General features: G+C 42.7%; 1 protein-coding gene across 2 annotated transcripts in view; it reads right to left on the reverse strand.

Annotated features, from left to right (window-relative positions):
- stau2 (staufen double-stranded RNA binding protein 2) overlaps positions 1-14,809 on the reverse strand; it is a 119,278-nt gene that overhangs the window by 49,268 nt on the left and 55,201 nt on the right. For both annotated transcript variants that reach the window (XM_015955282.3, XM_070553205.1), the window contains exons 11-12: positions 10,888-10,945; positions 890-1,254 (exon numbers count right to left, since the gene is read on the reverse strand). In XM_015955282.3, coding sequence (XP_015810768.1) covers positions 890-1,254; positions 10,888-10,945 — 423 coding nt within the window. The remainder of the gene's footprint in view (positions 1-889; positions 1,255-10,887; positions 10,946-14,809) is intronic.

Below are 14,809 nucleotides of genomic sequence, written 5' to 3' on the forward strand. Positions count from 1 at the left end.
TGCCGGCATAATTAATAGCGCGTGTGCGCGCGCTCACACACACACACACACACACACACAGGAAAAAGTGCCAGCATCCTTGCTTACCCAGTTGAAGCTTCCGCAGGGAACTGATTTCAGATAAAACCTAATGAGAGGCTTAGCAGGTAAACCCACAGCTGTCCTCTCTAAGAACACACAAAGGGCAAACCCTAACCCTAATCATACCAGGATATAAGTGGGAGAAGGAGTAGCAAATGGAAAAATGTTCAACATTCATCTGCAAATGTTTGTTCTGCAGATATACCTAAGAAAGCTGAATGATAATCAAACACCCTCATTCTCATTACCCACTCACAGGATATGAAGCGTCTCCTTAGTGGAGCCCTGCAAAGTCTCAGTAGCAGTCTGAATTGTTTACCTTAGAAATACTCACACCAGTGTGTGTGTGTGTGTGTGTGTGTGTGTGTGGTGCTTGTCTGTGTATTTACCCTCAGAAAAATCTATAAGCAATCAGAGTAAAATATGGTACTATAGTTAATAAATACAGAATGTTACTAGCTCTGCCCAATGATGTCTGTGTGTGTGTGTGTGTGTGTGTGTGTGTGTGGCAGCAAAGCTCTCTCAGGTTACACACACACAGGAAGACTCAGAGCAATAACAAAGGCCTTTCAAAGAAACCCTCAGCAGGTTAAGATAAAATGTTTTCACTCAGACTGATAAAAGCATCTGAAGCCTAAATGAGCCGGTGCTGGGATCCGCACAGCGGTATGTGCAGCTGATCGGACGGCGCAGATTAGGATGGACACGTGGTAGCCTCTGTCATAGACACGCATAGGGAGCTGTGTGCACGTGTGGGACCAGACTGGTACAAACAACAGTGGTGTGGAAACAACGCAGCACATCTTACCTGGAAGCCCTGGATGTGAGCCAGGTAGTCCAGCTGCTGCGCTGGCTGCACGGAGACGCCACAGGCCATGTTCTTCCCCTTCATGGGCACAGAGCCATCAGCCGTGGGGGACTGAGGTGCCTGACCGTTCAGCAGCAGCTCCCGGGCCATAGTAGCGGTCGGGCTGGTTGATGAGGGTGAGCCGCTGTAATACGGGGCATTTCCTGGGGGTACTGGGGCAGAGCAGGACCCCATGTCTTTAGATGGTATGTAGTTGATGGACCCTCCACCGCTGCCACAAGAGCTCGGTGCACTGCTGTTCTGCTTTCTACTGGCTTCCATCTCCTGATACACGTCCGGGCTGAGGTGGAGGAGCCCCTTCTGAGCTGGAGGGGTGAGAGGAACAAGTGAAAGAGCATTGGACGAAGGAGATTGTAATTAAAGGTTGAAATAATAGAACAATAGAAAACAGGGCTGAGTGACAAGGCATTAACAATTCTAAAAGGAAAGTAAGCATTATAGTTTTTATTTAGCATCTCTTAAGCTGGAATTAAGTTAAAATGCAAAATAAAGGAAAGCATTGGCTTCTTTTTATAGGGACCCTAAAACTATATTCTGCACATGTGAATGGACTGTCCCACCTGCAGTCCTGATGTAGAGAAAAATAATGTAGAGGTTGATAAAACAAACGATAACTTATCTGGATCCTATTATCTAAAATGTTGGGTGAAAAATAACAGTCTAAACTTCTTTTTAATGTGCTTACTTGAACTAACTCAGCAGATTGTGAAATAATTAAGTCTTGATTGCAATGTAAAAAAAATGTTTTTAACCAACATGTTTAGATGTTTTTTGATGACACTCGGGAGTGAGCAAAGACATTATTTTGTGTTGAAATCGTGTATTTTGGTCATCTAAGGTGATACTACAGGTACATTTGTGCTCCTCAATAAGTTTCCCCAGGCTGAAAATACCCGGCCATGTTTAAAGAGCAAGTCAACCCCTACCAGAGTCTAACTCCACTCCCACTTCATGTTTGAAAAATGCAACAAATGCTGTTGCCTGGCAGACCGAGAGGGCGGAGCCGCTAACAAATACACACACACTCAGGCTCACAACAGCATTGTGACATCATAATGTACCAGTTTACATCATAGCATACTTCTTAGCCAATAGCGGTGGCAGATTTAAATTAAAATACAGTGCAGAGTTTTTACCTGACAACGGCACAACACTGCCAGTTTTAGGCAGAATATTTAAATTTTAACTAAGATGCACTGAAGCGCCAAATTATTTACGATGCGTGTCTGCAGCACGATTAGACACTCGTTTATTTAGTTTATCAGCAAAAAAGGTTTATTTGGGGGTGACTTGCTCTTTAAGGACAAGTGTTAAAGTGTCTGCAGGGAATCCGTGCACCTCCTTCGTTCTCGTTCTCTAACACAAACACACAAATGGAGCATCCACCAATATCAACAGTGTCCATGACTTCATCGTTGATGGGAAACAGCAGCACCAGCTAACCACCATCCTGTTCCACTTAGAACCACTTTGCAAGCACAAAACCAAAAGAACCTGAAAATTGGTTGGTCCATTTAGAGAACGTCGGTTTAAAGATGATGGAGCACTGATGGGGTTGTACCAGCCGCTGTCACTGAAGAAAAATGTTCTGAAGGTAAAACAAAGTTGGTTTTAAGACACAAAGAAGAGCCAGAAGGGAGAGAACAAGCAGAAATCGGAAGGGCGGTAACACATTAAAGACGAGGATGAGCTGCAAGTCGGTTACGATAGAAGAGGATGTGAGGAAGAGTGGATACCAAACCCATGAGGAGCCTCGGAGCCCAGCCAAGGTCACCAGAGACAGGAAGACCAGCTGTCCGTGTCTGTGCATCCATCTCGGGGCTTGTTAGTGTGAGTGTGTGCATATGGACTAGCAGCTGGGAGAAAGTGGTGTAGCGAGCACATGACTGACAGGCCACTTCCTGTTTCAGTTAACATCCACCATCACGCACAGAGTCAGGGAGATTTGCACGCTTATAACCAACGCAAATGTTTCTGGAAAGCCGCTGACATTTCCCTTTGTGTTTAAAAACAGAGAAGCTTGTAATTTTTCCAGGAGGAGAAAAAAAAACTGAGTTGAAGGAAACGGCAATGAAATGTAAGACTCGTCCAGCAAGAAACTGCTCACCGCCAACACTGACACAACAGCATATCATGATGACAACTATAACTCCAGTTTACACAAGGAGAAGTCGCAGGCCTGTGGGTTGTGATTGTGAGAAAAGAACACCGGAGGGGGATTCAGTCAGCAGCATGCATGTGACCGGGTTCTAGAAGCTGGAGTCGGATGGTGAGCGTGAGAAGAAAGGAGTGAGATGGAGAAGGGGAGCCAAAGAGAGTGAATAAGCAAGTTACGGAATTTGTTTCTTTATGATGTTGTGAAATTGTGTACATGGAAGCAAAAAAAAGGGGGGGGGGGGGGGGGGGGGTTGAGATGCAGTGGGAAGCTGAGAAGAAGGGGAACAAAAGGGGAGGGAGGGAGAGAGAGAGAGCGCTGTGTTTGTGGTGCTGATTCCAGGCAGTTGCTGAGAGGTCCCACCCAGACTCGGTGTCCGGTGGACCAGGGGAGAGCTGGAGGGAAGCCAGAGCCAAGCATGAGACTGATCGAAAACAGATAGGGCCGGAGCCCGCCGCTATAAATCACCAGTGTGGAGCAAGACCTTTACATAGTTCACACACACACGCACGCACGCACACGCACGCACGCACACACACACACACACACACACACACACACACACACACACACACACACACACACACACACACACACACACACACACACACACACACACACACGAGCAGCAGGAAATGAATTGTGGCAACTCAAGTGAAAAGCCCTGCTGCAACACCCATGGGAATAAAAGGGAGAAAAATCACTCTTCTTATGTGTCTTTTTTTCTTCTGCTTTCTTTTTACGCTCCCTTCCTGTCTCTAAGCCACCCTGTTTGTTGTAACAGCATCTTCCACAGCTTACACAGGGCAGAGGACACACACGCGCACACACATGCAGTTTGGAGTGAAGGCTGTGTGTGACTGAGATGAGTGTTTTGTGTGGAAAAGAATTACAGACACAACACTAAATTATCAGCCCTTGGCACATATACCCACTTGTTCCCACTAACGTAGACAAGATCCGAGAGGTTAATAGATGACAGAAAGACAGACACTTAGAAGGTTTCACGCAGCCTAGGGCATGAAAATCTACAACTTTAAAACTCAATCCGAAGTTTTCCCCCCTTTAGGAATTATGTATGATTTTTTTGACTATTAGGGAACGGGGCGCGCAACTGTGTGACATAAAATGCATTCAATGACGAGAGGAAATCCCGTTCTTTACGGGACTATCTGCTACAAGTTTTGATAATGGAAACACACTTATTGTTAAGAGGAAAAAAACAACCTGGGCTTCCATCACACCTCTGCAGTGCCACAGGCTGACAGCCTCCACGCTGTGCTGCACTCATGCACAAAAAGGCCAGACAAAGTATTGATGCAAAATAAATTAACCAAGATCAACCACAATGTTTAAGCTGGCGCTACTGCCTTATTGGGGTAACCATGGTAACCACAAACATGACATCAAACAAACCAGCAGTTTAGAGGTGAACTTAGATGTGATTCTGTGATGATGTTAAATCCATAAAAGATATCCAAAAATCAGTTCAGTCGTGTAATGTCCGACCTTGAGTGACTCATTTAAACCCTGAACGATAAACTGCCTGGCTCCCAAAAATTTGCCATCTGGATTTAACTAACCAAATAGGTTTGAGCCTCTTATTTGATAATTACTGCGTGGGTGATTATCTTTCAGCTGACAAGTTATTTTTACCCCAACTGGTACCATGAGTAGCTTCTCATTTCTTACTCATTAACTGCCGGCCATTTCCTGATCAGAAAAGCCTCTCGCTACCAACGTTGTTTGTGTGTTTATACAGTTTTTTGAAGAGTCACAGAACGTTGTGCTCTATGATGATGTCTTCACCAAAACTACCAAGACAGAAAGTAGACTCACCTCTGACATCAGGAAGGATCCACGCGTTGAGCGTTATCCATTCTTTCATAATTCGTTGTCGAATTGTGATCGGCAGAAGCTTTCCTGGTTCGCGCCTCACTTTTTTTACAGCAGCGGCCCAAAACGATCTCCTAACAAATGGATTTTTTTGCTTCCTGATCATGTGACGTTTGACATACGCGGATGAAGATCAGCTTTAGAGCTGTGATGTTTGTTCTCACACTGCGGGGGCTCGTTCCGACGCCCGCTCAGTAAAAAAATGCAAATGACAACTTTAGTCGTCGATGGCAGCGAGTGGTTGGATTTGAAATGACGACTTTTGTCATTAATAGCAGTTAATGAGTTAAACAACACTGTGGAAAGACACATCTGATGGTCGTTGAAAAGATGTTAGTCTGTGTGAGAAGGGTCACATCAGTGGCATGCATGAAGCAGAGAAAACATCTAAGGAGATTGTAGAAACAACTAAAACTGGGTTAAGAACTGGTGCATCAGGGTATGAAGAGAGGCAGATGAATTGAAGCACCCATCATGCCTAGTGCCTACTGTACAAGCCTGTGGGGGCAGTGCTATGATCTGGGGTTGCTGCAGTTGGTCAGGTCTAGGTTCACAGGGTATCTGCAGGTTTAAGGGAGCCAAATTTAAGACTTTTTAAGACCTATTTTAAGGCCACTTTGACCAAATTTAAGCTATTTTTAAACTAAATTTAAGCTATAATTTCCAGCTATTGCCAGGAACCGGTGCTAACCACGTCGCAAACGTGGGATTAGCCATCCATTTACCATTAAACTTGCACTTCCTCATGGTGCAAGCTCCCTCTAGCTTAACCAGCTAATGTGTTCATCTAAAAATAGCCCCCTTTCACAACCAACTGAACGTGTACGGTTCCGCTTACGCCAACATCATACACACAAAAAATGCTGAACACCAAATAGAAATTCACGAAAATGACAAAAATAAAAGAATCTTGTTTATTGGGTCTTTGGTAATTTAAGACCTTTGGAAACTGTATTTAAGGATTATTTGTAATTTTTAAGGAGTTTTAAGGCCTTAAATTTGGAAAAGCAAATTTAAGACTTTTTAAGACTTTTTAAGGACCCGCGGATACCCTGGTTCAGCAACAGGATGTGCTCCAAGAATGAGGTCAGCTGACTACCTGAATATACTGAAACACCAGGTTATTCCATCTTCCCTTTCGGCACGGGCAGATTCCAAGATGATAATACCAGGATTCATCAGGCTCAAATAGTGAAAGTGGTTCAGGGAGCATGAGACATAATTTTCACATGTGGATTGCCCACCAAAGGGTCCAGACCTTAACCCCATTGAGAATCTTTGGGATGTGCTGGAGAAGGCTTTGTGCACCGGTCAGACTCCACCATCATCAATGCAAGATCTTAGTGAAACTTTAATGCCACACTGGCAAAAAAATCTGGTGACAATGCAGAAGCTCATCAAAACAACGCCCCAACAATGTCGTAACCAAAACTAAAGGCAGTTTAAATATTAGAATGTGTGACCTTTTATTGGTGGCAACTTTATTTTTGGCCGGGCGTTGTGTTTCTATAGTGGCGTCTGTTTGACTTAGCTCCAAAGAGTGTTGGGTTCTCTCAAAAATAAACCTTGTTTGCATTGTTTTTTTTTTTTTTTGCTGATTTTATCTATTTTTATTTGATTTGTTAAGAAAAGCTACAGCAGTCTACTCTCAAACGAATTGCACATTTGAATGTATCTTTGGTTTTAATTTTTATTAATGAACACAAAGTTTTCTGATCTTCTTGGCTGTTATTGTAGAAAGTTGCATGACGTAGATCTCTTGATATCAACCAATCTTTTAGGCCATTCAAACAACACGAAAGAGTGGGAGCGAGTCAACTGTTTATCATCTCCATGTAAACGAATACTTATGTTACAATAAAAGAATGGTGCTTAGCGAATGAAAAAAGCCCACAAAAACACAGAAACACACCCTCAGGATGTTTTAGAGATAAGAGAATTAAGTTACAAAAAATTCCTTCCAGGAAGTGAATTTGAACCTTTACAGGACCAGGCCTTTAATTCCAGGTTTATATAACGGCTGACTTAAAAGGAAAGGTATTTTACAAAGTACTAAATGTAGTCGTAAAGTACAAGAACAAATAAAGGACAAAAGCCAGAAGCACAGCAAATGTTGTTTACATTCCCGATTTATATAAGACCAAGGAAATCTGAACAATTTGCTGCATTTTATTCTTGTTTTTGGGCCAAAAAATTCAAAAGTGTAAAGTTTTCTCTCGAAACATAATTGTCTCATTTTATTTTGGTGATTTTCTTATCATCAAAGCAGATAAAAATTAACAGCTAAATTAATAAAAGGCACAGCCAATCAGATCTAATCAGAAACATCTTCTGCTCTGCGATCGCAGAAATACACACAGGAAACTGAAAGCAGCTGTGTTTGTTTGAAAGATTTGTAAATGGTGTTTATGAAAAACATTATTAGCATTGTGTGTGAGCTGATTGGCGGATAGTTAAAGCTTCATGCTAAGAGTGAGATAAATAGGTGCCATAATGTAAAAATGAATTAAATTAAGAATAATGGCCAAATTAATCATTTCAAACGGGGATTCTGGAGGAGTTCTACTCTGGAGGTATTGGGCAACTGCTGGAGCCACCATAGAAACCACAAACACCAAAACAGTGCATCCAGGAGAATAATCCTTTATTTCTAAACATAATTCAGATGATATATATTTCAGGAGACTGATGTGAAAGCTGAGTAAATTGCGGCTGAGTTCTCATCTGGATTTTGTTCATCAAGTCTAAAGCAGCAACACGTTTGAAGGAGTTTGCTTTCAAATTCTGCAACATGGGAGAGCTGCCACTGTCCTCTCCAGGGTGAGGCTAGATCCCTCGAGTTGGAGCACGGCGGCTCTGCCAAAAGCCACCATTAGACCTGAGTGACGACAGCACATTTGAATCTAATCTAATCTTCTTGCTTTTCACTCAACATCTTGCAGACTTTTAATTTGTCCCCAAAGCAGCAGCAGCAGCAGCAGCAGCAGCAGCAGCAGCGTCTCAAGCTTCTGGCTTTCTCTTTGCAGCCATTTTTGTTAAAACTGCAAAAGAAATGTGTATCTTATCAATCTGAAACAAATCGTGCTCAGACGTTCCAGCTAGAATCTGCTGACCTTTCACAAAGACGTTTGTTTTGAGTTAGATCCTGAACTAAGTAGGACAAAAAGCTTTTCTCATTGTTTTTATTTTGCTTTCAGACAAGTCAACCAAGTTAGTAACATACAGCCGAGAAACACCAGCTGTTTCTACAAGTTTTTATCTTCTCTTTCTTCTGAGAGTGGTCCATTGAGTCCTACTCCCATCTATAAATAAAAATTCCCTTAAGGCCATCATTCTCCCATGAAAACTATTATATAAATCTCATTAAATAAATCACCACCAGTTTTAGGACATTTTATGTCCAAATGAGATGAACATCTATTTTCTCTAAAGCTTCAGAATCTAACAGGTACACAGCTGTCTCAGCTAGCATCATAAGAAGCAGGACTTTGAACTCCAGACATTGATCCACCTTATTTATCCAGCTTAAAAATTCCACCACCTAATCATTACTTAAAGGTGGCGTATGAGATGTTTTTCTGGAGCATTCTTTGCTTATTGCATATTGCTTATAATGCTCTTCACATACCAATGGTGATCAATAAATTGTTCTGTCATAAAAAAATAATCATTTAAATCCCCTCTGAAATGTTCGGTCCTGGAAAAACCTCATCCAATCACTGTTAAGGTCCCATTCTTAATGAATGGATCCAGATCCATCCAACCATCAGACTTCCCTCCAACTGTCCCTCTCCCTTTGTACGTGCCCTTCTTTGTGCACGAATTAGGCGTTCTTGGCTTGGAGCAATTAAACAGGAAGTGAAGCCAGAAGTGGGTTAGCTAACGGCTGGGCAATAAATCAAAAATGTATCGTTATCAACATTTATGACTCAAATCGATTTCAATATTACCATGTCAATAAATTAGATAAACAAAAATGGAAAGATGTGAGTGGGTTAGCAACATTCATGTCCCTTTAAGAAGCTGTACGCTTGGAGTCACATGACATGACTCAACATAATACACGTGACAGCCCCATCTAGTGGACAACTTATTTTTGGCGCATACTTGTAGTTATCGTCCATTTATCATTATCGAGGGGAACTCCACAATGTACCGTGATATATCGCCAGCAAGAACACAGAATTGTTATACATTTGCATAGCTTGAGCGAAAGTCACAGAGGGGGTTTCCAGTGTCATAAGCATGGGCTGCATGGTGGCGCAGTGGTTAGCACTGTTGCCTCACAGCACAAGGGCTGCAGGTTCGAAACTCGGCTGCAGCCTTTCTGCGTGGAGTTGCGTGTTCTCCCCATGCATGCATGGGTTTCCTCCGATTTCCCCCACAGATCACAACATGCCCTATAGGCTGTAAATTGTAAGTCTCTTTGGATAAAAGCGTCTGCTAAATGAATAAACATAAACATAAACATAAGCCCAGAGGTCATAGTCTTTCTTAAACTTTCAGAGGTGAGAACTCCTGACCGCTGCTGGACTATGAGGTGTCCGTCAGAAACCTGGAGGCTCCACAGTTGTTCCTTAGGCGTGTTAAAATAGGAATTATGGCAGAAAAGGTGTAAAAAAGGTGAGATTATGTAAAATTTTAGTCTTGGACAGTATTGGGAAGAGTTGAAACGTTCACTCCACACTTACATAAGGTATAAAAATTATTAGATAAGGTGATTATAGTAATGTTTTATTATTGTTTATTTTTGGTTTTACTCCTAAATTAATGTCAACATAAATTCCAATGACACAGTGTTGTAAAAATGACTTTGCTGTTAGCTACATGGAGTAACTGAACAGGTGATTAGAAAAGGGGTGGGATCACATCAGTTTAGGATTCCTCCTGCTCCTTTTTGATCATGAACAAACCAATTTCATGTTCAGCTTAGAGGCCGACTGATATATTGGGCTGATATATTCAATTTTTTTCTATAACGGCAATCGTCCGAAAGATTTTTTTAAAAATCAATAAAAAAATCAAGCACCTGTGTGGCCAAAAGCTGCCACTAATAGACCGAAGAAAGGACCCGAAGGACCCCAACACACTGTTTTTTTTATGTTTTGAGTTTGTTTTATATTTGAAGTTCAAAACATATTAAGAGATTTATTAACTTATTAAATTTATATTGCACACAGTGAGTGGTATGTGGTCTTTCACAATCAATGTGCTGCTAAAACGTATATGTATTGGCCTAATAATCAGCTTTAGATACCGGCCATCTGCAACGAAATTCTTCATAAATCGGTATTGGCCTTAAAAAAACATATCGGTCGGCCTCTGCATGAAAAACTCTGGGTGACTGATTTGAATCAGAAATAATATTCTTAAACAGGGTTTTCAATATTCCACAAATTTAATAATTAAATGTGTGTTCATATTTATGAGGATGTTCCAGAATTTAACAAAATGTAGACATAAATTGCCTAAATATTAAAAATAATAAATTAACTATAAACGTAACATTTTTTCGTTCACTAATTCATATCAACATGTCCTTTGTTGGATGAAGTGCGTGTGTGTGTGTATGTTGTGTGTTGGGTCCTAATCCTGAGTGAAAGGCTGTGTTTTTTGCCCAGGAAGGCAGCAGGGGGAGTCCCCACTGGGCCTCTGTGTGCCGGCCCTATAAGCCTGGTGTGAATGAGCCTGATTTTGCAGGCTCCCCACGAGGACGCACGGCCAATTAAGCTGACAGTCAGAGGCCCATTGACCAGTCACAGAGATTAAACGCCGGGCCATCTCGGTGGCTAAAACCACCTGCAGGATGGAGGGAGTGATAGAAAGCCAGAAAGGAGGAGGGGGAGGAAATGGCAATAGACGCACAGAGAGACGTGCCGATACTCACTGTTACTTGTTGCTTCGGTAAAAGACGCCTTTTGTCCGTTCCAGCCTTTGTTGTCCATCTGTGGTGATGCAGAGGGAGGGAGATGAGGTAAGAGAGATGTCGATTCTTGAGCAGACAGCTTCTTCACGCATGCCAGACAAGTTCCTTCCTACTGTTTGGTCCACAAAGAGACAAGCGCTCTCAAAAGATGGAATGCCTAAGGGGACTACTGTCTCGCTAAGGCTCTTTAGAGGAGTTTTCTGTTTTTAGTACCCTAAAAACGTGGTTTTAATGTGTAATTTCTACAGTGAAACGCTAAAGTGTGAAACAGAAACAAACTAAATGCATGTGACAGCTGAAGACTTGACTAACAAATGCACCCCACAGGCTCAGAACACTTGTGCTGTGATCCTACAGTGGGAATTCAGTACAAACAAACTCCCAGAAGGGAAAAAAGGAGAGGAAGGATGCATAGAGTGTGAGACAGAGAGATCTAAAGAGAGACAAGTTTTGCTACAACGGCTCCAGAGCTCAGGACCAACTGAGGGCTTGGGGGAAAGTGGGGCACCCAAACAGATCTTAGGATGAAGTTTTATAGACACAAAGCCATTTATCAGCCACTAATACGGTTTTATCCAAATATTCTGTCTCTGTATCATAAACAAATCTAAGTGATGAACCACTTTAGAGATCAAAGGAAAGGGAACCACTGGATAAACTAGGCAAAGGTTTCTTATTACACATTAACCATAACACTATGACCACATGCCAAATCCCTGAAAAGGCTCCTTTTTGGACACAATGCCTTGATGTGGTACCCTGCACAATGTAAACTGATTATTAACTGTAATTGGGGAAAGAAAGCATGTGGAACACTCGTTTAATCAATACATTTACAGTGGTCTCCAGACGACAGGATTTGCACTCCTATTTACTGATGTTTGGACATCTCGACTGTTTGGCCAACAGCAACACGACTCTACTACTGACTCTGTTTGCTCTACAACGTTGATGTTGACACTTGACCCAGTGTTGTGTTAGTACCTGGCTGTTCTGCTCTGATCAGTACCTACACTGTCTTGTACGTATAGGTCATTTTCCTAGTTAGTGTTGATTTTTATTATTTTATTGTGCTTATTTCTTTTTTTTTTTACACTAAGTACCGCAGCAATTCCCTAATTTTGTGAACCAGCTCAAACGTATGGCAACGAAACCCTACTGATTCTCTACATGAGCAGGTAATTATGTGTTGGAGCTACTAACACTGCACTTTCTTTGGTCCATAAGGTCTTTTGATGACTTTGGCCGTCATCTTGAAAAGTTTGGACAACCCTGTTCGACCAATGAAAATACACCTAGGGAGTGACGTTTACCATTTAGGAGCAGAATTAGCAACATGGGCAACAATGGAGGTTACACACAAGAAAAATGTGGACCACTCCATTTTGATGTTTGGTTCATTAACGGTGGTGCTTTCTTCTTTTAATCGTTGTTGCTTTGGGTATCTGTCGGCTTTAGGTGACGTACGCTGTTTGGTGAATATGCTTGTGACGTTAGCGTGTCCTGTTAGAGTGAGATGCCGTGCAGTTTGGCTCGCTGAAATCTTGAGCAGTGTAGTGTGCCACATCTTTGGAGTCCTCACAATACGACATGAAGCAGTTATTTGCAACAGCCGAAAACGCACAGTGTGCAGCGGGCTTAAAGAGCAAGTCTCCCCCTACCAGACTCTTACTCAACTCCCACTTCCTGTTTGCAAAATGCACCAAATGCTGTTGCCTAGCAGACCGAGAGGGCGGAGCCGCTAACAAATACACACACACAGGCTCACAACGACATTGTGACATCATATGGTACCAGCTAACGTCCTAGGGTACCTCTTAGCCAACAGCGATGGCAGATTTAAATTGAAATGCAGTGCAGAATTTTTCCCTGACAACGGCACAACACTGACAGTTTTAGGCAGAAAATTAAAATTTTAACTAAAATGCACTAAAGTGCAAAACTATTGACTACATGTGTCTGCAGCATGATTAGACAATCATTTATATAGTTTATCAGAAAAAAAGTTGATTCAGCGGTGACTTGCTCTTTAAGTCCTCTATGGCTACGTTCACCCTGCAGATAAAAGTGCAACAAATCAGATTTTTTCCCAACATGCAACCCATTTCTGATTTTTTTATGACAGTCTGAGCAGCACAGATCTGATATTTTCAAATCTGATCCACATCAGTTTCATATGTGGTACTGAAACCGATACATCTGAAGTATTTGAAAGCGACTGCAGTCTGAGCAGTCATGTCGCATTAAATCTGTCTCCTTTGTCACTGAGTCAGCGGAGGTGAGCGTTGTGTGTTGACATTCCTGAGGACAAGCAATGACAGAAGGGTTCAGGAGTCTGTCTGGACTTCCTGTTTTAAGTTTAGAAATTAAAAATGCAGGAGAGCATGAGAACGGGAGTGGGAGGTGCTGCTGGAGCGAATGATGCCACTTTTGCTTTGCACTATCTTCCATTGGGAAAGAGAAGGAAACTCATCTGTGGGTAATCCTGTTGTCTAGCAGCTCCGGTTTGGGCCATCTGAAAACAATAAGTGCAATCAGGGGCTGTAAACGAGCTGTTTCTCCCCTCCCTGAAAACACTCATCAGGTGATCTAGGTCTCAACAATTGCAATCAGCTGGTGCATGAACACCTGTTTCCAACTAGTAGCACAGCATAAGTTTGGTTGCACAACTGAAGCATCAGCCCTTGTGTCTCAGCCCCTCCGGTGTGAAGACACTCCGGGGTAAAGACATACGTGTCTACCTGCGCGTGTCCACAGAGCAAACAAACTCGACCCAGACACTGCTCCATCGACACCTTGAAAAATGTGCCATTATCCTACGGCTGTGATCACTAGTTTCAGAGGAAGGTCACACACAGCAAACCGCTTTCGCAACCTTCAAAACCTCCGCTCGCTAAAACCAACTCCCCCCCGAAGACACCCACCTGTCTATGGGACTGTGGAACTACCAATCAGCTGTAAACAAAGCAGACTTCATTACAGCATGTGCAAACCACCTGTCACTCGATGCACGGGCTCTCACTGAGACCTGGATCAAACCATGTGACAATGCTACCCCATCCGCTCTCTCAATTAACCACACTTTCTCCCACACTCATCGTGCATCTGGCCGAGGTGGTGGAACGGGCATGTTAATTTCCAACAGATGGATATACAGTCAGTTGCTACCCATCACTAAATACAACTCCTTTGAATACCATGCCATCCAGGTAACTGTACAGAAAAAATTCTTTTTGGTTGTCATTTATCGCCAACCAGGTCAACTGGGAGACTTTCTTGATGAACTCGGCACCCTGCTCTTCTCCATTCCTGAGCATGACTGTCCCACAATGGTCCTTGGAGACATGAATATTCACCTGGACAATCCCAGCTCATCAGGCTTCCTGTCACTTATGTCATCATTTGATCTAAAACTAGTACAAAGTCCTCCAACTCACAAAGCTGGAAAAGCACTTGACCTCATTTTCACCAGAAACTGTGCCATAGACACAATCTCTGTCACACCGCTGCATCTTTCCGATCATTAATTCATCCATTTCAGCACGACTCTACAAGGGATGTCCACTGCTTCCTCCCCAATGGTCTCAATCTGCCGCAACCTCCGCAATCTGGCACCCAACTACTTCTCCTCTCTTGTTGCCTCCACTCTTCCATCTCCCAGCACATTCTCTGCTTATGAAGTGAATGATGCCACCGAGTCACTCTGCTCCACACTCTGCTCTTGTCGTAACAACTTGTGCCCTTTAGCCACTAGACCTGCTAGATCCTCTCAGTCGCACCCTTGGCTAAATGATACCCTCTGGTCTCTACGCACCAATCTTAGAGCTGCGGAACGGAAATGGCGCAAAACAAAGGATCCTGGTGATCAATTGAAATTTCATGA

This window comes from Nothobranchius furzeri, chromosome 7, assembly GCF_043380555.1.
Source record: "Nothobranchius furzeri strain GRZ-AD chromosome 7, NfurGRZ-RIMD1, whole genome shotgun sequence".
Classification (NCBI taxonomy): Eukaryota; Metazoa; Chordata; class Actinopteri; order Cyprinodontiformes; family Nothobranchiidae; genus Nothobranchius; species Nothobranchius furzeri.